At 42.6% G+C, this 25,423-nt stretch overlaps 1 protein-coding gene across 3 annotated transcripts in view; it reads left to right on the top strand.

The window, feature by feature from the left end:
* LOC112225676 (receptor-type tyrosine-protein phosphatase-like N) overlaps positions 1-25,423 on the top strand; it is an 84,186-nt gene that overhangs the window by 37,216 nt on the left and 21,547 nt on the right. For 2 of the 3 annotated variants that reach the window (XM_042306858.1, XM_042306859.1), the window contains exons 4-12: positions 2,210-2,306; positions 2,588-2,843; positions 3,627-4,002; positions 8,563-8,694; positions 9,059-9,093; positions 9,220-9,518; positions 10,708-10,794; positions 10,940-11,019; positions 14,081-14,145. In XM_042306858.1, the coding sequence (XP_042162792.1) occupies positions 2,210-2,306; positions 2,588-2,843; positions 3,627-4,002; positions 8,563-8,694; positions 9,059-9,093; positions 9,220-9,518; positions 10,708-10,794; positions 10,940-11,019; positions 14,081-14,145 (1,427 nt within the window). The remainder of the gene's footprint in view (positions 1-2,209; positions 2,307-2,587; positions 2,844-3,626; positions 4,003-8,562; positions 8,695-9,058; positions 9,094-9,219; positions 9,519-10,707; positions 10,795-10,939; positions 11,020-14,080; positions 14,146-25,423) is intronic. The other variant, XM_042306860.1, reaches the window with a different exon arrangement.

Here is a 25,423-nt window from a genome sequence, read left to right on the forward strand (position 1 = left end):
ATAACACACTGCATGGTGAGTCAACACTATAACACACACACTGCAGGGTGAGTCAACACTAACACACTGCAGGGTGAGTCAACACTCTAACACACACACCCCTCTCTTTTTTGTACACTGCTACTATTCGCTGTTTATTATCTATGCAGTCACTTCACCCCTTCCTACATATACATATTACCTCTATCCTGTACCCCCGCACATTGACTCGTTATCGGTAACCCTGTATATGGCCTCTTTATTTTATTGTGTTACTTTTTATAATCTTTTACTTTAGTTTATTTGGTAAATATTTTCTTAACTCTTTCTTGAACTGCACTGTTGGTTAAGGGCTTGTAAGTAAGCATTTTATGGTAAGGTCTACACTTGTTGTATTTGGCGCAAGTGACAAATTAAGTTTGATTTGATTGGAAGAATCTCAAATGTTAAATATATTTTGATTTGTTTAACACTTTATTTGTTTTCTTCATGATTCCATATGTGTTATTTCATACTTTTGATGTCTTCACTATTATTCTACAATGTAGAAAATAGTCAAATATAAAGAAAAGCCCATGAATGAGTAGGTGTTCTAAAACATTTGACCGATAGTTTGTGTTATTGCTTTTCAACCATATTGTGGATTCAGAGATATCTATCTAATAAAACTCAAAGGGTTTTCTTTAATTGAAGCTTCTCTAATGTCAAACATGTAAAGTGTGGTGTACCGCAGGTCAGCTTTCTAGGCCCTCTACTCTTTTCTATTTTTACCAATGACCTGCCACTGGCATTAAACAAAGCATGTGTGTCCATGGTCCATGTATGCTGATGATTCAACCATATACTCATCAGCAACCACAGCTAATGAAGTCACTGAAACACTTAACAAAGAGTTGCAGTCTGTTTTGGAATTGGTGGCCATTAATAAACTGGTCCTGAACATCTCTAAAACTAAGAGCATTGTATTTGGTACAAATCATTCCCTAAGTTCTAGATCTCAGCTGAATCTGGTTATGAATGGTTTGGCTGTTGAACAAGTTGAGGAGACTAAATTACTAAATTACCTTTGATTGTAAACTGTCATGGTCAAAACATAGAGATTCAGTGGTTGTAAAGATGGGGAGAGGTCTGGCTGTGATAACGAGATGCTCTGCATTTTTGACACTACACTCCAAAAAGCAAGTCCTGCAGGCTCTAGTTTTATCTAATCTTGATTATTGTCCAGTCGTGTGGTCCAGTGCTGTAAGGAAATACCTAGTTAAACTGCAGCTGGCCCAGAACAGAGCGTCTTGCTCTTCATTGTAATCAGAGTGTCACGCCCTGACCGTAGAGAGCTTTTGTCTCTATTTTGGTTTGGTCAGGGTGTGATTTGGGTGGGCATTCTATGTCCCTTTTCTATGTTTTGTATTTCTTTGTTTTGGCCGGGTATGGTTCTCAATCAGGGACAGCTGTCTATCGTTGTCTCTGATTGGGAACCATACTTAGGTATCTTTTCCCCACAGGGGTTTTGTGGGTAGTTATTTTCTGTATTAGTGTTTGCACCTTACGGGACTGTTTCGGTTTCATTTATTCCCTTGTTATTTTGTATTTTGTGTTCAGTTCGATAAAGAAACATGAACACTTACTACGCTGAGCTTTGGTTCGACTACTCTTCCTCATCCGACGACGAAAGTCGTTAGTCAGAGGGCTGATATAAATACTATGCATGCCAGTCTCTCTTGGTTAAGAGTTTAGGAGAGACTGACTGCATCACTTATATTTATAAGAAACAATGTGTTGAAAATCCCCCAAAAATGTAATAGTCAACTTACACACAGCTCTGATACACACACTTACCCCACCAGACATGCCACCAGGGGTCTTTTCACAGTCCCCAAATCCAGAACAAATTCAAGAAAGCATACATACAGTATTATATAGAGCCATTATTGCATGGAACTTCCTTCCATCTCATATTGCTCAAATAAACAGCAAACCTGGTTTTAAAAAAACAGATAAAGCAACACCTCACGGCACAGCACCTCTCCCCTATTTGACCTAGATAGTTGGTGTGTATGTATTGATATGTAGACTACTTGTAGTTCCTACTTGTAGTTATTTACGGCCTTTCGCTGTTCTTGTCTATATGTTCTGTATTATGTCATGTTTCGTGACCCCAGGAAGAATATGTGTTGCAAAATTTTGTGGGCATCATTATAAAATATAAATGGTCTGTGTGTTTGGTGTGTAGGTCTGTCCTGGCAAGATGACATCACCCAGTACATTGTTACCAAAGAGCTGAGCAGAGTTCCTCACACCCCGAGACCCTCCAAGACCTCTTCCTCACAGTAAGGATCATTACACATTTACAGAATCTAACAGTGGAGTTAGACAAGTAATGGCCTTTTTCCTCTTATCGATCCATCATCTTATCAGCCTCTGTGTAATTGTACTTGCCCAGATGAAAATTAGCCGGGCTGGCTAAATCTAGCATATTCACAAAATGGGTGTTTATTGTTCCTGTCAAATAAACCTAATGAAAGAAACCAAGTTAGTGGAGTAGACATGCAATATTATGCTTAGAACTGCCCAAAATATACAAACTCATCTTCCTTGTCCTTCCTCTCAGACCCAAGCAGAGCTCCTCCAATCAGGGAGGATACCCCAGCATCTCCTCCAATCAGGGAGGATACCCCAGCAGCTCCTCCAATCAGGGAGGATACCCCAGCAGCTCCTCCAATCGGGGAGGATACCCCAGCAGCTCCTCCAATCAGGGAGGATACCCCAGTCAGGCTGACAGCCACCAGGACTACATGATAGTAGACCATGCCCAGTTCCCCCTCCGCATGCAGACCTCTCCCATGGACCCCTATACTTATCAACAGGTACTGTAAGCCATGCACATTAGCACGTACACACAGACACACACACAGAAGCACACATACACACAGACACACATACACACACAGCTGTGTTTTCATGAAATGTCAGGACTTTTTGTAAAAAAAAAATCACCATTAAAAATCATTTTTTCCCTAACCCTTAACCTAATCTTAACACCAAAAACCCTAACCCCTAACCTAATCTTAACACCAAAAACCCTAACCCCTAACCTAATCTTAACACCAAAAACCCTAACCCCTAACCTAATCTTAACACCAAAAACCCTAACCCCTTCTCAGGACATTAAGGTGAAATGTTAGGACATTAAGGTGAAATGTTAGGACATTAAGGTGAAATGTTAGGACATTAAGGTGAAATGTTAGGACATTAAGGTGAAATGTTAGGACATTAAGGTGAAATGTTAGGACATTAGGGTGAAATGTTAGGACATTAAGGTGAAATGTTAGGACATTAAGGTGAAATGTTAGGACATTAAGGTGAAACGTCAGGACATTAAGGTGAAATGTTAGGACATTAAGGTGAAATGTTAGGACATTAAGGTGAAATGTTAGGACATTAAGGTGAAATGTTAGGACATTAAGGTGAAATGTTAGGACATTAAGGTGAAATGTTAGGACATTAAGGTGAAATGTTAGGACATTAAGGTGAAATGTTAGGACATTAAGGTGAAATGTTAGGACATTAAGGTGAATTAGTACACACACACACAATAGAACATCCTCATCCGTAAAACCATGTGTGTTTTCTCTCTCTGTGTTTTACAGCACAGATACCAGGAAGATGTAGAGCGCTCCCTCCACCAGGGAGGAGGAGTCTACCCAGGGCCCCGCCCCTCCTTCTCCTCTAGATCCCAACAGGCCAAACAGAGAGAGAGAGACCGTCAACTGCTGCAGGACGTCATCTCCCTCTATCTGTCCTCTTCCCCTGCACAGCCCTCGTTCCGCCACAGGGGGGCAGCAGCACTTCCGGCCTCGCCCTACTACGAGGACCTGGAACTGCCTCTGGACTATGTGGAGGACTACAGTCTGACAGAGCAGGATATGGCCAGGCAACAGCAACAACAGAAGAAGATACGGTTACTACTACAACAACAGAAGAAGAAGGTTCCTCAGGACTACAGCTCTCTGGCTGGGCTGGATGGTGAGATAGGGGAACTGCTGAAGTACCTTAAGTAGCAGTGTTAATTAACTCATTTAATGAATTCATTCAAATGAACTAGGTTCAGTAGCAGGGTGTGTGTAAATTCAGTGGGGAAGCCAAGCCAGTGAATTTTTTTTGCCATATTACAACCTATGTGTTGTGATAGTTGCGTTGTTTGCTCTGCAACCTGTTAGTTTATATGCTTTGCAACCGTGATATATAGACCTAAAGGCCGAGACAATAAGACACAGTGATATATAGACCTAAAGGCCGAGACAATAAGACACAGTGATATATAGACCTAAAGGCTGAGACAATAAGAAGACACAGTGATATATAGGACTAAAGGCAGAGACAATAAGAAGACACAGTGATATATAGACCTAAAGGCCGAGACAATAAGACACAGTGATATATAGACCTAAAGGCTGAGACAATAAGACACAGTGATATATAGACCTAAAGGCTGAGACAATAAGACACAGTGATATATAGACCTAAAGGCAGAGACAATAAGACACAGTGATATATAGACCTAAAGGCAGAGACAATAAGACACAGTGATATATAGACCTAAAGGCAGAGACAATAAGACACAGTGATATATAGACCTAAAGGCAGAGACAATAAGAAGACACAGTGATATATAGACCTAAAGGCAGAGACAATAAGAAGACACAGTGATATATAGACCTAAAGGCAGAGACAATAAGAAGACACAGTGATATATAGACCTAAAGGCAGAGACAATAAGAAGACACAGTGATATATAGACCTAAAGGCAGAGACAATAAGAAGACACAGTGATATATAGACCTAAAGGCAGAGACAATAAGAAGACACAGTGATATATAGACCTAAAGGCAGAGACAATAAGAAGACACAGTGATATATAGACCTAAAGGCAGAGACAATAAGACACAGTGATATATAGACCTAAAGGCTGAGACAATAAGAAGACACAGTGATATATAGGCCTAAAGGCAGAGACAATAAGAAGACACAGTGATATATAGACCTATAGGCAGAGACAATAAGAAGACACAGTGATATATAGACCTAAAGGCTGAGACAATAAGAAGACACAGTGATATATAGACCTAAAGGCAGAGACAATAAGAAGACACAGTGATATATAGACCTAAAGGCAGAGACAATAGAAGACACAGTGATATATAGACCTAAAGGCAGAGACAATAAGAAGACACAGTGATATATAGACCTAAAGGGAGAGACAATAAGAAGACACAGTGATATATAGACCTAAAGGCATAGACAATAAGACACAGTGATATATAGGCCTAAGGCAGAGACAATAAGACACAGTGATTTAAAGACCTAAAGGCAGAGACAATAAGACACAGTGATATACAGACCTAAAGGCAGAGACAATAAGACACAGTGGCAGAATAAATTCAACCACACCTTTGTTTCATCACAAAACCAGAGAGGAACCTCTGTCCAGTGAAGTCCACAAAACATATTGCATGTAACTAATAGTTATATGACCTACAGCAGGTCAAGTTAATGTTTCTGACATTTTCGGACTACTAAACAACTACTGATTTAGAACCACAGAGAGTTACTGCAAGTCTCAAAGAAAACAGGAGCAGCCTCCACTATTCCAGCACCTCTTCAACTTCAACATCATCTAATCACCTCTGTTTAGTCGAATACAATAACAACTTAAAGATACCAAAAACAATTTAGTCCAGTCAACGTAAACTAAATATGATGTGTGTGTGTGTGTGTCGTTCATGTTGTCTCTAACACCAATGGCATCCCCCTCTCGTTCATGTTGTCTCTAACACCAATGGCATCCCCCTCTCGTTCATGTTGTCTCTAACACCAATGGCATCCCCCTCTCGTTCATGTTGTCTCTAACACCAATGGCATCCCCCTCTCCTTCATGTAGTCTCTAACACCAATGGCATCCCCCTCTCGTTCATGTTGTCTCTAACACCAATGGCATCCCCCTCTCGTTCATGTTGTCTCTAACACAAATGGCATCCCCCTCTCCTTCATGTTGTCTCTAACACCAATGGCATCACCAATGGCATCCCCCTCTCGTTCATGTTGTCTCTAACACCAATGGCATCCCCTCTCGTTCATGTTGTCTCTAACACCAATGGCATCCCCCTCTCCTTCATGTTGTCTCTAACACCAATGGCATCCCCCTCTCGTTCATGTTGTCTCCAACACCAATGGCATCCTCCTCTCGTTCATGTTGTCTCTACCACCAATGGCATCCCACCGGCGTTCATGTTGTCTCTAACACCAATGGCATCCCCCTCTCGTTCATGTTGTCTCTAACACCAATGGCATCCCACCGGCGTTCATGTTGTCTCTAACACCAATGGCATCCCCCTCTCGTTCATGTTGTCTCTAACACCAATGGCATCCCCCTCTCGTTCATGTTGTCTCTAACACCAATGGCATCCCCCTCTCCTTCATGTTGTCTCTAACACCAATGGCATCCCCCTCTCCTTCATGTTGTCTAAACGGTCGATGACCCTCTCATACAGTACAGGTTTTTATATGTGTTGTCCCTGGCTACCTGGATAAAATACTTGCTCGCTGGCCTGACTTCCATTCATGGGCAACAATGAGCCAGCTAGTTAACATTAGCATACTACATCTAGCTACATATTGAACGTCCATCCTTTCAGGTCAGGGGCACAACAATGTATGCATTTATGGTTGGATCATAATTGTCATTGTAATCATTGGCCAGTATGAATGATTTAGTAAAACCGCAAATCCAAATCCCAATCTCCATCCATGGCTAATTTAGGAAAGGGATGATTTTAGCTAGCTAGCTACCGGAGTACAACAACACAACGAGATGCAACAATTCACGTTTTTTTTCTGTAAATTACGTTCTGCTTTTGATGTGATGTGATTGATGTGAAGCCAAATCCAAACTGGCTTTTAATGTGATGTGATTGATGTGAAGCCAAATCCTAACTGGCTTTTGATGTGATGTGATTGATGTGAAGCCAAATCCTAACTGGCTTTTAATGCGATGTGATTGATGTGAAGCCAAATCCTAACTGGCTTTTAATGCGATGTGATTGATGTGAAGCCAAATCCTAACTGGCTTTTGATGTGATGTGATTGATGTGAAGCCAAATCCTAACTGGCTTTTGATGTGATGTGATTGATGTGAAGCCAAATCCAAACTGGCTTTTAATGTGATGTGATTGACGTGAAGCCAAATCCAAAATGGCTTTTGATGTGATGTGATTGATGTGAAGCCAAATCCTAACTGGCTTTTGATGTGATGTGATTGATGTGAAGCCAAATCCAAACTGGCTTTTGATGTGATGTGATTGATGTGAAGCCAAATCCAAACTGGCTTTTAATGTGATGTGATTGATGTGAAGCCAAATCCAAACTGGCTTTTGATGTGATGTGATTGATGTGAAGCCAAATCCAAAATGGCTTCCCATTGACACTTTTTTTGGTGCGCCAGTACCAATCACAGCTGAGTTCACTCAGTTTAGATCAATGCTGAAAGGTTATTATTTTAGTTATTTTTCATCAAGGGAGGCCAAATGCTCACTGACTTCCCTTGTGTTGAAGGGCGGCAACAATGTCATACTCAATGTCAACAATGCCTTGTTATCTCTTCTGACTAACCTGGCCTTGTTATCTCTTCTGACTAACCTGGACATGCTATCTCTTCTGACTAACCTGGACATGCTATCTCTTCTGACTAACCTGGACATGCTATCTCTTCTGACTAACCTGGACATGCTATCTCTTCTGACTAACCTGGACATGCTATCTCTTCTGACTAACCTGGACATGCTATCTCTTCTGACTAACCTGGACATGCTATCTCTTCTGACTAACCTGGCCATGCTATCTCTTCTGACTAACTTGGTCCTGACAGTTTACTACAGTCTACTATGACTAGCCTGGTCCTGACAGTTTACTACAGTCTACTATGACTAGCCTGGTCCTGACAGTTTACTACAGTCTACTATGACTAGCCTGGTCCTGACAGTTTACTATGACTAGCCTGGTCCTGACAGTCTACTATGACTAGCCTGGTCCTGACAGTCTACTATGACAAGCCTGGTCCTGACAGTTTACTGAGACTAGCCTGGTCCTGACAGTCTACTATGACTAGCCTGGTCCTGACAGTCTACTATGACTAGCCTGGTCCTGACAGTCTACTATGACTAGCCTGGTCCTGACAGTTTACTGAGACTAGCCTGGTCCTGACAGTCTACTATGACTAGCCTGGTCCTGACAGTTTACTGAGACTAGCCTGGTCCTGACAGTCTACTATGACTAGCCTGGTCCTGACAGTCTACTATGACTAGCCTGGTCCTGACAGTCTACTATGACTAGCCTGGTCCTGACAGTCTACTATGACTAGCCTGGTCCTGACAGTCTACTATGACTAGCCTGGTCCTGACAGTCTACTATGACTAGCCTGGTCCTGACAGTTTACTGAGACTAGCCTGGTCCTGACAGTCTACTGAGACTAACCTGGTCCTGACAGTTTACTGAGACTAACCTGTCATTTCTGTGTGTCTATCTGTGTAGAGTCTATCCTACAGCGTATGGTGGAGACCCTGGAGATGTACGGTGTTGATCCTAGAGACCTGACCCCCCAGCAGCTCTACAGACTTGCCGTGGTGCTGCAAAGGATGAAGGCTGACGACCAGGAGAACGCAGGTACCACAGACCTCCGTCTGTCTCTGTCTGTCTGTCTGTCTGTCTGACCATGGTGCTGCAGCTGATGCAGGCTGAGGACCATTGTTCTGATCTGACTCACAACTGTTCTGGCTCGGATATTCTCTTCTCATATTAGTCTTTTCTTGCCTCGTTGGACCATCCTGTTCTCATGAGCAGTCAGAATGGTGGATCAGTCGTTTTCAGCACATTTCCAAAAAACTATGGTGGATGCGTAACAAGGCCAGCTCAGTACATCTGTCTGCACAGAGAACGTAGTCATTCAATATCAATGAATAATGAACGAATTACACATGAGTCATTTCCTGTAAATCATTTTAATGCTCTCTTTATTCTCTTTTTTCAGATCCGTTTACCAATGAACCGATCACACCGAAGGAGGTATGTTCAGATCAGATAGTGCAGAAATACACTACTAAGTGGTATTGCATGACATTTATAATATTAGGTTTATGCTATCATGGTCATTGTCCTGTCTCTTGGTGTCTCTGGGTGTCCTCTACACAGAAACAGCAGATGCTTAAAAACAGTGACACCGTGTCCAACAAGGGAGAGAATGCTCCCCTCCCTGTCCCCTCTCCTTCCTCTACCTCGGTAGCTGATGTGGCCCCTACCCTGGCCCCTACTGCCACTAGTCCCACCCTCAAAGCATCTATAGGGGTCAGTGTGACAGCCAAGGGCTCCTCTGTCTCTGTGAAGGATGTGAAAGAGAAGGTGAAAAGCTCCAATGTCCCAGCAGGGCTACCAGCTGCTGAGAGGGGAACAGCAGCTAGGGAGGAGTATGGATACATCGTCACCAACCAGAGGTCTGTTCTGGTAACTGAATGTGTGGATCTCTTATACAAGTTAGGATTCAGACCGTAGTCCTTAATACTGTCTGTAAAGCTATGACTCGTACCTTAGTCCTTCATGCTGTTTGTAAAGTTATTACTTGTACCTTAGTCCTTCATGCTGTCTGTAAAGCTATGACTCGTACCTTAGTCCTTCATGCTGTCTGTAAAGCTATGACTCGTACCTTAGTCCTTAATACTGTCTGTAAAGCTATGACTCGTACCTTAGTCCTTCATGCTGTCTGTAAAGCTATGACTCGTACGTTAGTCTTTCATGCTGTCTGTAAAGCTATGTCTCGTACTTTAGTCTATCATGCTGTCTGTAAAACTATGACTCGTACCTTAGTCCTTCATGCTGTCTGTAAAGCTATGACTCGTACCTTAGTTTTTCATGCTGTCTGTAAAGCTATGACTCGTACCTTAGTCCTTAATACTGTCTGTAAAGCTATGACTCGTACCTTAGTCTTTCATGCTGTCTGTAAAGCTATGACTCGTACCTTAGTCTTTCATGCTGTCTGTAAAGCTATGACTCGTACTTTAGTCTTTCATGCTGTCTGTAAAGCTGTGACTCATACCTTAGTCTTTCATGCTGTCTGTAAAGCTATGACTCGTACCTTAGTCCTTAATACTGTCTGTAAAGCTATGACTCGTACCTTAGTCTTTCATGCTGTCTGTAAAGCTATGACTCGTACTTTAGTCTTTCATGCTGTCTGTAAAGCTGTGACTCGTACCTTAGTCTTTCATGCTGTCTGTAAAGCTATGACTCGTACCTTAGTCCTAATACTGTCTGTAAAGCTATGACTCATACCTTAGTCCTTTGTGCTGTCTGTAAAGCTATGACTCGTACCTTAGTCCTTAATACTGTCTGTAAAGCTATGACTCGTACCTTAGTCCTTAATACTTATACTTGGCTTTTTTTTACTCATCTAAATGATACTATGATATCTAAATGATACTATGATATCTAAATGATACTATGATATCTAAATGATACTGCATAAGGCAATTATATTATTACCTCTGCAGAGCAGGATGTTTTAGTGTATTTAATATTATAATTTTAAGTCTAGACTCTAAGGGCATATGGTTGTTGATGAATGTAATGTCTTAATTGCACGTTGTCATTGTTGTTGTCATTGTCATTGTTGTAATTGTTGTTCTCCAGTCCTCTCAGTCTGTATGATGGGGTGAAACTACTGGAACTATTGGCAGAGAGAATTCACCTGACTACCAGCAGCTTCATCAACATCAGGTATTGTATGGTCACGGTGTGTGTGTGTCTCTGTGGACGTGTGCTTGTATGCGTGCGTGTGTATGTGTCTGCCTGTATGACTGTGTGTGGCAGTATATACAGTAAGTCAATAATACCTGTTTCCCTGCTTGCTATGTTGCTCCAGTGTTGTGGGTCCAGCCCTGACGTTCAGGATCAGACAAAACCCTCAGAATATGAGTGCAGAGGACGTGGCTGAGAAGGCTGGTGAGAAAGAACCTGTCTGTCTGTCCGTCCATCCGTCCGTCCGTCTGTCCGTCTGTCCGTCCGTCCTTCCCTGTCTCTCTTTTCCCCTCTCGCCCTCTCGCTCACAGACTAAAATGTTGCACAAGAGGGAGACAGAAAGACAGAGATAATGAAACTAGGTCTGGGATCCATTATTTGGGGGGGGTTTGTCCCAAACACCACCCTATTCCATATACAGTGCACTACTTTTCCCGTCCGTATGGCTCTGGTCATTTATGGTGCAGCCTCTATCAGCAGCCAGACAGCTGTCTGACATTCTGGGCTCTGGACATTTATGGTGCAGCCTCTATCAGCAGCCAGACAGCTGTCTGACATTCTGGGCTCTGGACATTTTCTAATCCCTACATTTCATGCAATCCTAAAATTCTAATTTAACTCAACCATTGTTATATATACAGTTGAAGTCAGAAGTTTCTATACACTTTGGTTGGGGTCATTAAAACTTGTTTTTCAACCACTCCATACATTTCTTGTTAACAAACTATAGTTTTGGCAAGTTGGTTAGGACATCTACTTTGTACATGACACAAGTCATTTTTCCAACAATTGTTTACAGACAGATTATTTAACTTATAATTGCCTGTATTACAATTCTGTAGGGTCAGAAGTTTACATACACTAAGTTGACTGTGCCTTTAAACAGCTTAGAAAATTCCAGAAAATTATGTCATGGCTTTAGAAGCTTCTGATAGGCTTATTGACATCATTTGAGTCAATTGGAGGTGTACCTGTGGATGTATTTCAAGGCCTACCTTCAAACTCAGTCCCTCTTTGCTTGACATCATGGGAAAATCAAAAGTAATCAGCCAAGAACTCCACAAGTCTGGTTCATCTTTGGGAGCAATTTCCAAACGCCTGAAGGTACGACGTTCATCTGTACAAGCAATAGTACGCAGGTATAAACACCATGGGACCACGCAGCCATCATACCGCTCAGGAAGGAGACGCCTTCTGTCTCCTAGAGATTAACCTACTTTGGTGCGAAAAGTGCAAATCAATTCCAGAACAGCAGCAAAGGACCTTGTGAAGATGCTGGAGGAAACAGGTACAAAAGTATCTATATCCACAGTAAAACGACTCCTATATCGACATAATCTGAAAGGCCCCTCAGCAAGGAAGAAGCTACTGCTCCAAAAACCGCCATAAAAAGCCAGACTACGGTTTGCAACTGCACATGGGGACAAAGCTGTACTTTTTGGAGAAATGTCCTCTGGTCAGATGAAACAAAAATAGAACTCTTTGGCCATAATGACCATTGTTATGTTTGGAGGAAAAAGAGGGAGGCTTGCAAGCTGAAGAACACCATCCCAACCGTGAAGCACGGGGGTGGCAGCATCATGTTGTGGGGGTGCTTTGCTGCAGGAGGGACAGGTGAACTTCACAAAATAGATGGCACCATGAGAATGGAAAATGATGTGGATATATTGAAGCAACATCTCAAGACATCAGTCAGGAAGTTAAAGCTTGGTTGCAAATGGGTCTTCCAAATGGACAATGACCCCAAGCACACTTCCAAAGTTGTGGAAAAATGGCCTAAGTACAACAAAATCAAGGTATTGGAGTGGCCATCACAAAGCCCTGACCTCAATCCTATAGAAAATGTGTGTGCAGAACTGAAAAAATGTGTGCGAGCAAGGAGGCCTACAAACCTGACTCAGTTACACCAGCTCTGTCAGGAGGAATGGTCCAAAATTCACCCAAAATATTGTGGGAAGCTTGTGGAAGGCTCCCTGAAATGTTTGACCCAAGTTAAACAATTTAAAGGCAATGCTACCAAATACTAATTGAATGTATGTTAACTTCTGACCCATTGGGAATGTGATGAAAGAAATAAAAGCTGAAATAAATTTTCTCTCTACTATTATTCTGACATTTCACATTCTTAAAATATTGTGGTGATCCTAACTGACCTAAGACAGGGAATTTTTACTCTGATTAAATGTCAGGGAATGTGAAAAACTGTATGTTAACATCAGAACTATTTCTTTGAGAAACTCTTGAGAGGAAATTATAATACTTTTTTAAAAACGGAGTTTATTCAATTTAGTGACAAAATAAAATATTTTTAGAGCCTTAGAGGAAGAGCTATAAATATTATTTCCCAATCTGTCTGTGGCAGAACTCCAAAACTAGAACTCCAGCTGATCTTTTCCCAGAGCCTGTAGAACTCCAGAATTTCCCACAGTCGCTGTGGCAGAACTCCAAATGATCTATTTCCCATGTTCTGTGGCAGTACTCCAGCTGATCTATTTCCCACTGTCTGTGTGTGGCAGTACTCCAGCTGATCTATTTCCCACTGTCTGTCTGTGGCAGTACTCCAGCTTATCTATTTCCCACTGTCTGTCTGTGGCAGTACTCCAGCTGATCTATTTCCCACAGTCGGTCTGTGGCAGTACTCCAGCTGATCTATTTCCCACTGTCGGTCTGTGGCAGTACTCCAGCTGATCTATTTCCCACTGTCGGTCTGTGGCAGAACTCCAGCTGATCTATTTCCCACAGTCGGTCTGTGGCAGAACTCCAGCTGATCTATTTCCCACAGTCGGTCTGTGGCAGAACTCCAGCTGATCTATTTCCCACTGTCGTTCTGTGGCAGTACTCCAGCTGATCTATTTCCCACTCTTGGTCTGTGGCAGTACTCCAGCTGATCTATTTCCCACAGTCGGTCTGTGGCAGAACTCCAGCTGATCTATTTCCCACGGTCTGTCTATGGCAGTACTCCAGCTGAATGTAAAAGTTAGACCCTGGCTGGGTTGAGAGAGACATGTACTGATGTCAACATTTCCCTGTCCTTTCCCTGTCCTTTTTCGGTGATTCTAGTTAGGTGTGGTATATAACCCACAATTCCTTTTACTCTGAGCCTCATAGGAGCTGACAGCACAGACTGTGCATCCAAAATAGCACCCTATTCCCTATTCCAGCGCATTACTTTTGACCAGGGCTCATAGGGCTCAGACAGAATAGTATGTTGATATTCATGAATGATAACTGTTGGCTCTGTTTGTTGTGGTTTTGTCTCTGTCAGTGTCTGAGAAGACCTTTCTGGAGTCTGAGACAGGACTGAAGATCCTGCAGACTGGTGTGGGAGAGGTATAGTATAACTGTACAAATACACTCTCTCTCTCTCTCTGTCTCTCTCTCTCTGTCTCTGTGTCTCTCTCTGTCTCTCTGTCGTACACTGAGGATATTGTTGCAGAATTCTGCATGCACAGTCTCAATTTGGTGTTTTTCCCATGTTGTGAATCCTTGGTTGGTGAGCGGACCCCAGATCTCACATCCATAAAGGGCAATGGGTTCTATAACTATTCAAGTATTTTTGCCAGATCCTAATTGTTATGTTAAATGTTATGTTCCTTTTGATGGCCCTTTGTGCCTTGTCTCTCAGATTGTTCACAGCTTTGTGGAAGTTACATGTGGCTCTGATGTTTAGGCCGAGGTATGTATAGTTTTTTGTGTGCTCTAGGGCAACGGTGTCTAGATGGGATTTGAATTTCTGGTCCTAGCAACTGGACCTTTTTTGGAACACCATTATTTTGGTCTTACAAAGATTTCCTGTCATGGCCCAGGACTGACAGAATATGTGCAGAAGATCTAGGTGCTGCTGTAGGCCCTCCTTGGTTGGGGATTATCAGCCAACAGTAGACATTTGACTTCAGATTCTAGTAGGGTGAGGCCAGGTGCTGCAGACTGTTCTAGTGCCCTCGCCAATTCCTTAATATATATGTTGAAGAGGGTGGGGCTTAAGCTGCATCCCTGTCTCACCACACAGCCCTGTGGGAAGAAATGTGTGTTTTTTTGCCAATTTTAACCGCATACTTTTTGTTTGTCTAAATGGATTGTATAATGTCGTATATTTTTCAATTCAATTTGTATAGCAGACCAATGGTGTAAAAATACTTTAAACTACTACTTTAGTTGTTTTTTGGGATATCTGTACTTTACTTTACTATTTTTGACAACTTTTACTTTTACTTCACTACATCCCTAAAGAAAAGTATGTACTTTTTACGCCATGCATTTTCGCTGACACCCAAAAGTAGTCGTTACATTTTGAATGCTCAGCAGGACAGGAAAATGGTCCAATTCACACACTTATCAACAGAACATCCCTGGTCGTCCCTTCTGCCTCTGATCTGAAGGACTCACTAAACACTAATGCTTAATTTGTAAATGATGTCTGGGTGTTGGAGTATGACCCTGGCTATCCATAAATAAAATAAAAACAAGAAAATGGTGCTGTCTGGCTTAATAAAAGGAATTTGAAATTATTTATACTTTTGATACTTAAGTATATTTAAAACCAAATACTTTTAGACCTTTCTCAAGTAGGATTTTACCGGGTGACTTTCACTTTTACTTGAGTCATTTTCTATCAAGGTATCTTTACTTTTACTCAAGTATGACAGTTGGGTACTTTCCACTATAGCAGACCCTCATGCCAAATTGAGTCCAAAGCTTTTTTGAAATCAATAAAGCATGAGAAGACTTTGCCTTTGTTTTGGTTTGTTTGTCAATTAGGTGGTGAAGGGTGAATACGTGGTCTGTCTTATGGTCATTTACCACTTTGTGGATTGGGGTGATCATATCTTGGTTCCAAATATTGGGGATCTGAGGATGATGGTAAAGAGTTTAATCATAGCCAACTGGAATTTGTTATCTGTATATTTTATAATTTCATTGAGGATACCATCAACACCACAGGCCTTTGGGTTGGTTTTTATTTTATTTTGTCCTCTCGTTCATTCAATGTAATTGGAGAATCCAGTGGGATCTGGTCTTTAATAGTTGATTCTAAGATTTGCATTTGATCATGTATATCATTTGGCTGTTTGTTCTTTGTTATAGAGACAAAAAGATTGGAGAAGTGGTTTATCCTTAAACCTTTTGTCCCGGAAATTGTCTAGAAGGGATTGAATTTGTTGTTACCTAATAGTAGATTCCCACACTATTTTCCCTCCATCTATAGCATTTATTAATATTACTCAGTTCCTTTGGCTTTGATGCCTCATGATTGAGTATTGCTCTGTTCAAGTAGACTGTGAGTTTGCTGTGGTCTGATAGGGGTGTCAGTGGGCTGACTGTGAATACTCTGAGAGACTATGGGTTGAGGTCAGTGATAAAGTAGTCTACAGTACTACTGCCAAGAGATGAGCTATAGGTGTACCTACCTTAGGAGTCCCCCCGAAGCCTACCGTAGGAGTCCCCCTGAAGCCTACCTTAGGTGTCCCCCGAAGCCTACCGTAGGAGTCCCCCCGAAGCCTACCTTAGGAGTCCCCCCGAAGCCTACCTTAGGAGTCCCCCTGAAGCCTACCTTAGGAGTCCCCCGACGCCTACTGTAGGAGTCCCCCGAAGCCTACCTTAAGAGTCCCCCGAAGCCTACTATTGACTATGTACAAATGTGAGAGCTGCAGGAGTTGTCCCCCGAAGCCTACCGTAGGAGTCCCCCGAAGCCTACCGTAGGAGTCCCCCCCCGCCTACCTTAGGAGTCCCCCCGAAGCCTACCTTAGGAGTCCCCCGACGCCTACTGTAGGAGTCCCCCCCGAAGCCTACCTTAGGAGTCCCCCCGAAGCCTACTATTGACTATGTACAAATGTGAGAGCTGCAGGAGTTGTGACACGTTTTTGTTGGTTATGTTGTCACAGTTGTGTTTAGGTGGGAATATGGGGGAGGGAATGCTGTCAGCTCCAGGTAGGTGTTTGTCCCCCTGTGTGCTGAGGATGTCAGGTTCTTGTCAGGGTTCTGGCATTTAGGACCATCACAGTAGGTGTGAGCAGAGCATGTTGAGCATCGGATACATACCTCCTAGGTTGCAGGTTGGGGCTGTTTCTCTGCTCAGAGCCTGGGCATCTCTCTCCCTCTCTCCCTCCTCCCCCTGCCCCCCCCCCCAAATATATGGAGACTTGGCTGTCTCTATCTCAATAAGAGAGTGTGCAAAGCTGCCAACAAGGCAAAGGTTGGCTACTTATGTGTTATTTCATAGTATTCATGTCTTCACTATTATTCTGTTCTACTCTGTTGTACTCTGCTCTACTCTGCTCTGCTCTGTTCTGCTCTACTCTACTCTGTTCTGCTCTACTCTACTCTGTTCTGCTCTACTCTACTCTGTTCTACTCTACTCTGTTCTGCTCTACTCTACTCTGTTCTACTCTACTCTGTTCTGCTCTACTCTGTTCTGCTCTACTCTGTTCTGCTCTACTCTGTTCTGCTCTGCTCTGTTCTGCTCTACTCTGTTCTGCTCTACCTGTTCTACTCTGTTCTGCTCTACTCTGTTCTGCTCTACTCTGCTCTGCTCTACTCTACTCTACTCTGTTCTGCTCTGCTCTACTCTGTTCTGCTCTACTCTGTTCTGCTCTACTCTGTTCTGCTCTACTCTGTTCTGCTCTGCTCTGCTCTACTCTACTCTGTTCTGTTCTGCTCTACTCTGTTCTGCTCTGCTCTACCCTACTCTGTTCTGCTCTGCTCTACTCTACTCTACTCTGTTCTGCTCTGCTCTGCTCTGCTCTACTCTGTTCTGCTCTGCTCTACTCTACTCTGCTCTACTCTACTCTGCTCTACTCTGTTCTGCTCTACTCTGTTCTGCTCTACTCTGTTCTGCTCTGTTCTACTCTATTCTGCTCTGCTCTGCATCTCTCCCACATACTACCTATTCTTGCTGGGGCAACAAACCAGACCCTCCCACACCTCCTCTCCCCCACCTCTGTTACTCTCCCTTACCCAACAGCAACATGTGCCGCAGTTGCTAGGGCAACACCTTTTGAAGTGACAAGTGGTGTACAGCGGTTGAATAGAATTTGAGGGAAAGATCTATGAGGCCTTACATTGGAGCCTAGGAGAAAGCATTTTTCTTCGTTCCATTCCCTTTCTCTTTTCGTTTCACTAACTTGCCCTCCTCTTTCCTTGTGTGTCGGTCCACACTACTTGATACACATTTCTGTAATCCTTTGCTGAAATCCCAAACCCTCCTTTCCAAGAGGCTATTTCCAGGATTATTGGTGATATCAGGACTTGTCGGGTCATACATCAGGAGTGGAAGAAGGAGAGCTCATCTAATGTTTTATGTTTCGCATCATCCTCATTTGATGATGGAGCGGTTGATCCTGGAGAGATGGAGCGGTTGAGAGATGGAGCGGTTGATCCTGGAGAGATGGAGCGGTTGAGAGATGGAGCGGTTGATCCTGGAGAGATGGAGCGGTTGAGAGATGGAGCGGTTGATCCTGGAGAGTGGAGCGGTTGATCCTGGAGAGATGGAGCGGTTGATCCTGAGAGATGGAGCGGTTGATCCTGGAGAGATGGAGCGGTTGATCCTGGAGAGATGGAGCGGTTGAGAGATGGAGCGGTTGATCCTGGAGAGATGGAGCGGTTGAGGGATGGAGCGGTTGATCCTGGAGAGATGGAGCGGTTGAGAGATGGAGCGGTTGATCCTGGAGGGATGGAGCGGTTGAGAGATGGAGAGATGGAGCAGTTGAGAGATGGAGCGGTTGATCCTGGAGAGATGGAGCGTTTGAGAGATGGAGCGGTTGATCCTGGAGGGATGGAGCGGTTGATCCTGGAGAGATGGAGCAGTTGAGAGATGGAGCGGTTGATCCTGGAGAGATGGAGCGGTTGAGAGATGGAGAGATGGAGCAGTTGAGAGATGGAGCGGTTGATCCTGGAGAGATGGAGCGTTTGAGAGATGGAGCGGTTGAACCTGGAGAGATGGAGCGGTTGATCCTGGAGAGATGGAGCGGTTGATCCTGGAGAGATGGAGCGGTTGATCCTAATACTATAACTCAGAAATAAGCTTAATTTGTAGGAAAGGTCCACTTTCCAGTTAGTAATGTGTAACGCTATTGTATAACTCAGAAATAGGCTTTATGTTAGAAGATATAGCAGCTTCCTACTATTGTTAAATTATTTTTGTAAAAAGAGACGTTTTGGTCCTCGTTGCCTGTATCTGCAGGACAGGAGGCAGAAACGTCACATTATCAGCATACAAAACAAATGAATAAAAGCAATGTAGGCTCTCATAAAGAGAGGATGGCCTAATGTTAATAAAAATAATAGTAAATACCAATAACATGGCCTAATGTTAATAAAAATAATAGTAAATACCAATAACATGGCCTAATCTTAATAAAATAATAGTAAATACCAATAACATGGCCTAATATTCATACAATAATAGTAACGATAATAATAATGAATTGCCTAACTTTGTAAGCCTTATTCGTTAATGCACCTTTATAATTTCAACCTGATATAGTTCATTTCCAATCAAAATGTGCATTATAAAGTGCTTGTTTTATGAATCAATCAATCAAATTTATTTATATAGCCCTTCGTACATCAGCTGATATCTCAAAGTGCTGTACAGAAACCCAGCCTAAAACCCCAAACAGCAAGCAATGCAGGTGTAGAAGCACGGTGGCTAGGAAAAACTCCCTAGAAAGGCCAGAACCTAGGAAGAAACCTAGAGAGGTACCAGGCTATGGGGGGTGGCCAGTCCTCTTCTGGCTGTGCCGGGTGGAGATTAGAAACCTAGAGAGGAACCAGGCTATGAGGCGTGGCCAGTCCTCTTCTGGCTGTGCCGGGTGGAGATTAGAAACCTAGAGAGGAACCAGGCTATGTGGGGTTGTCAGTCCTCTTCTGGCTGTGCCGGGTGGAGATTAGAAACCTAGAGAGGAACCAGGCTATGAGGGGTGGAGATTATAAACCTAGAGAGAAACCAGGCTATGAGGGGTGGAGATTAGAAACCAAGAGAGGAACCAGGCTATGAGTGGTGGAGATTAGAAACCTAGAGAGGAACCAGGCTATGAGGGGTGGAGATTATAAACCTAGAGAGGAACCAGGCTATGAGGGGTGGAGATTAGAAACCTAGAGAGGAACCAGGCTATGAGGGGTGGAGATTAGAAACCTAGAGAGGAACCAGGCTATAAGGGGTGGCCAGTCCTCTTCTGGCTGTGTCGGAAGACTCCTAGGTCTCAGTTACTCCGATTACACCAGATATAACAGACTGACCCTAGCCGCCCGACACATAAACTACTACAGCATAAATACCGGAGGCTGAGACAAGGGGGGGGTCGGGAGACACAGGCAGGATAAAACCCCACCCACTTTGCCAAAGTACAGCCCCCACACCACTAGAGGGATATCTATAACCACCAATTTACCATCAATTTACCATCCTGAGACAAGGCCGAGTATAGCCCACAAAGATCTCCGCCATGGCACAACCCAAGAGGGGGCGCCAACCCAGACAGGAAGATCACGTCAGTGACTCAACCCACTCAAGTGATGCACCCCTCCTAGGGAGGGCATGGAAGAGCACCAACTCAGCCCCTGTAATAGGGTTAGAGGCAGAGAATCCCAGTGGAAAGAGGGGAACCGACCAGGCAGAGACAGCAAGGTCGGTTCGTTGCTCCAGTGCCTTTCCGTTCACCTTCACACTCCTGGGCCAGACTACACTCAATCATAGGACCTACTGAAGAGATGAATGCATTATGCTGATCGAATCAAACGACTTCAATTAAAGTGCTTATTGGCTACAGAAAAGATTCTGAACCGTTTCTATAATATACCTATGCCTGCTATCGAATTAGTGAAATTTCTGTGTAATACGGTGTAATACTGTTTAATACTGTGTAATACTGTGTAATACTGTTTAATACTGTGTAATACTGTTTAATACTGTGTAATACTGTTTAATACTGTGTAATACTGTGTAATACTGTGTAATACTGTGTAATACTGTTTAATACTGTGTAATACTGTGTAATACTGTGTAATACTGTTTAATACTGTTTAATACTGTGTAATACTGTTTAATACTGTTTAATACTGTTTAATACTGTGTAATACTGTTTAATACTGTTTAATACTGTTTAATACTGTGTAATACTGTGTAATACTGTTTAATACTGTGTAATACTGTGTAATACTGTGTAATACTGTGTAATACTGTGTAATACTGTGTAATACTGTGTAATACTGTGTAATACTGTGTAATACTGTTTAATACTGTGTAATACTGTGTAATACTGTTTAATACTGTGTAATACTGTGTAATACTGTTTAATACTGTGTAATACGGTGTAATACTGTGTAATACTGTGTAATACTGTTTAATACTGTGTAATACTGTGTAATACTGTGTAATACTGTGTAATACTGTGTAATACTGTGTAATACTGTTTAATACTGTGTAATACTGTGTAATACTGTGTAATACTGTTTAATACTGTTTAATACTGTGTAATACTGTTTAATACTGTTTAATACTGTGTAATATTGTGTAATACTGTTTAATACTGTGTAATACGGTGTAATACTGTGTAATACTGTTTAATACTGTGTAATTCTGTGTAATACTGTGTAATACTGTGTAATACTGTGTAATACTGTGTAATACTGTTTAATACTGTGTAATACTGTGTAATACTGTTTAATACTGTTTAATACTGTGTAATACTGTGTAATACTGTTTAATACTGTGTAATACTGTGTAATACTGTTTAATACTGTGTAATACGGTGTAATACTGTGTAATACTGTGTAATACTGTTTAATACTGTGTAATACTGTGTAATACTGTGTAATACTGTTTAATACTGTTTAATACTGTGTAATACTGTGTAATACTGTTTCTTACCATGTTACTTCTATCATTTGTATTTGTCTATTATGGTGGTTGGCTTTAGAAATAACAGCATTGCCGTGACATTTTCAGATGTCCTTTAAATGCACTGAAGATTTATCAGCAAACGCCACCATGAAACACCACCAATAAATATAATAATATTGTCTTCACATTTATTATGTTCATACTTTACGGTACGAGCTCGGCAGAAGTCAATCAAATGACAGTAATAAAGAACGTTGGAGATGGTGTTTGGAAACAACAGTATCTCTACCCTAACTGTCGCAGTCCTTTTAGTCGTTACACAGTCTGTACGGACAGTGGTCTGTGTTATCTGCCTCAGCTAGTGGTGTCAGGTGGGTGGTTGCTGTGGTGACAGGTGGGTGGTTACTGTGGTGTCAGGTGGGTGGTTACTGTGGTGACAGGTGGGTGGTTGCTGTGGTATCAGGTGGGTGGTTGCTGTGGTATCAGGTGGGTGGTTACTGTGGTGACAGGTGGGTGGTTACTGTGGTGTCAGGTGGGTGGTTACTGTGGTGTCAGGTGGCGGTTGCTGTGGTGACAGGTGGGTGGTTACTGTGGTGTCAGGTGGGTGGTTACTGTGGTGTCAGGTGGGTGGTTACTGTGGTGTCAGGTGGGTGGTTACTGTGGTGTCAGGTGGGCGGTTGCTGTGGTGACAGGTGGGTGGTTACTGTGGTGTCAGGTGGGTGGTTACTGTGGTGTCAGGTGGGTGGTTACTGTGGTGTCAGGTGGGTGGTTACTGTGGTGACAGGTGGGTGGTTACTGTGGTGACAGGTGGGTGGTTACTGTGGTGACAGGTGGGTGGTTACTGTGGTGTCAGGTGGGTGGTTACTGTGGTGACAGGTGGGTGGTTACTGTGGTGTCAGGTGGGTGGTTACTGTGGTGACAGGGTCACCACAGTAACCGCCCACCTGCAGCCCTGTGATTGAAGAGGTGATGATGTAATGTGCTACTTGCCCTGCGTCTAACAGCGAATCATTCAATTTGGAGACTTTTACTTTCTAAGAATGTATTGATTATAATCAAGTGTTTTATTGTGTGTTTACTGGGGTAAAATCTTATACTGCTGTGTTACTGACGGGGTTTACTGGGGTAAAATCTTATACTGCTGTGTTACTGACTGGGTTTACTGGGGTAAAACGTTATACTGCTGTGTTACTGACTGGGTTTACTGGGGTAAAATGTTATACTGCTGTGTTACTGACGGGGTTTACTGGGGTAAAACGTTATACTGCTGTGTTACTGACTGGGTTTACTGGGGTAAAATGTTATACTGCTGTGTTACTGACTGGGTTTACTGGGGTAAAACGTTATACTGCTGTGTTACTGACTGGGTTTACTGGGGTAAAACGTTATACTGCTGTGTTACTGACTGGGTTTACTGGGGTAAAACGTTATACTGCTGTGTTACTGACTGGGTTTACTGGGGTAAAACGTTATACTGCTGTGTTACTGACTGGGTTTACTGGGGTAAAACGTTATACTGCTGTGTTACTGACTGGGTTTACTGGGGTAAAACGTTATACTGCTGTGTTACTGACTGGGTTTACTGGGGTAAAACGTTATACTGCTGTGTTACTGACTGGGTTTACTGGGGTAAAACGTTATACTGCTGTGTTACTGACTGGGTTTACTGGGGTAAAACGTTATACAGCTGTGTTACTGACTGGGTTTACTGGGGTAAAATGTTATACTGCTGTGTTACTGACTGGGTTTACTGGGGTAAAACGTTATACTGCTGTGTTACTGACTGGGTTTACTGGGGTCAGAAATCGAATGTTAAAAAAGTATTTTGTTCCTTCTATTAAATTGCTAATTCTTAAGTCCCTCCCACTCAGAACCTTGATGACCACTCATGACACCGAGCATTTCTCTGTTGCCATGACAGCGCCTGGCTCGGTCCTCCCCCACTGAGGCTCTCAGACATCATGGCAACAACATCAACAAGCAGGGAGGGGGGGCAGATATCACCCCTGCCCTCTCTCCATTTTTTAAACATTTTTACAGCCCCCTTTATTGTCGCTCTATCAATTCAATTGGCTTTATTTATTTATTTATTTATAACCTTTATTTAAAGAGGAAAGTCAGTTAAGAACAAATTCTTATTTACAATGACTGCCTACCGAGGAAGAGTGGGTTAACTGCCATGTTCAGGGGCAGAACGACAGATTTTGACCATGTCAGGTCAGGGATTCGATCCAGTAACCTTTCGGATACTAGTCCAAACCTCTAACCACAAGGCTACTTGTCCCTATTGTTATATTATATGTTAACAAAGCAAGTAAAATAGTGTCACGTTCGTCATAAGGAGTAGACCAAGATGCAGCGTGGTCTGTTTCCATCCTTTATTTTGGAAATGAAAACTTCAAAGAACAAAAACAACAAAAATAAACAAACACAACGCTAGACTAATGCTCACAGGCAAAAATACATAGGCAAGATCCCACAAAGCACAATGGAGAAATGGCTACCTAAATATGATCCCCAATCAGAGACAACGATAAACAGCTGCCTCTGATTGGGAACCATATCAGGCCAACATAGATATACAATTCCCCTAGATAACCCACCTTAAATCAGACCCCGACCCAACCAACATAGATATACAATTCCCCTAGATAACCCCTAGATAACCCACCCTAAATCACACCCCGACACAACCAACATAGATATACAATTCCCCTAGATAACCCACCCTAAATCACACCCCGACCCAACCAACATGGAGAATAAACAGCTCGTGACAAATAGACAATAAACAACAGTGAAATAAGCAATCAAAAAATGAACGGAGCATTGTTTCAAGAACAGCTGCTATTGAATACAGATCGCCCCGTGATCAATTTGATCGATTATTAACGTGTACTAATACCTAAAGCTGGCTTACAAAAGTAGTTTGAAGTGTTTTGTCAAAGTTTATCAGCAACTTTTTTAATAAAAAAAAAGGACGTAGCGTTTTGTAAAGCTGCTTTTTCCTGGATCAGACTCGCTTCATAAATTGACATTTTGGGTATACATGGACGGATTTAATTAAAAAAAAGACCCAATTGTGATGTTTATGGGACATATAGGAGTGCCAACAAAGAAGCTCGTCAAAGGTAATGAATGTTTTATATTTTATTCCTGCGTTTTGTGTAGCGCCGGCTACGCTAATTCCTTTGTTTACGTCTTTTTCCGGTATTGCGGGGGGTGCATGCTATCAGATAATAGCTTCTCATGCTTTCGCCGAAAATAATTTAAAAAATCTGACATGTTGGCTAGATTCACAACGAGTGTAGCTTTAATTGAGTACCCTGCATGTGTGTTTTAATGAAAGTTTGAGTTTTAGCGAGTACTATTAGCATTTTTGCGTTGCGCATTTCCATTTCCTGTAGGCTATGTGAGACGCAGACGTCTCACCTTGCCCTAACAGGTCTGACTTGCCTAGTTAAATAAAGGTAAAATTAAAAATTTAAAAATAAATACCAAATTAGCATACCCCCTGAGTCCCTTCCCTGATTCAAAGCAGGTAGTTTCTCAGCTGGTAGTTCACAGCTGGTAGTTCACAGCTGGTAGTTCACAGCTGGTAGTTCTCAGCTTGTAGTTCACAGCTGGTAGTTCTCAGCTGGTAGTTCACAGCTGGTAGTTCACAGCTGGTAGTTCACAGCTGGTAGTTCTCAGCTGGTAGTTCACAGCTGGTAGTTCACAGCTGGTAGTTCTCAGCTGGTAGTTCACAGCTGGTAGTTCACAGTTCAC

Source organism: Oncorhynchus tshawytscha, linkage group LG26 (genome assembly GCF_018296145.1).
Source record: "Oncorhynchus tshawytscha isolate Ot180627B linkage group LG26, Otsh_v2.0, whole genome shotgun sequence".
Taxonomy (NCBI): domain Eukaryota; kingdom Metazoa; phylum Chordata; class Actinopteri; order Salmoniformes; family Salmonidae; genus Oncorhynchus; species Oncorhynchus tshawytscha.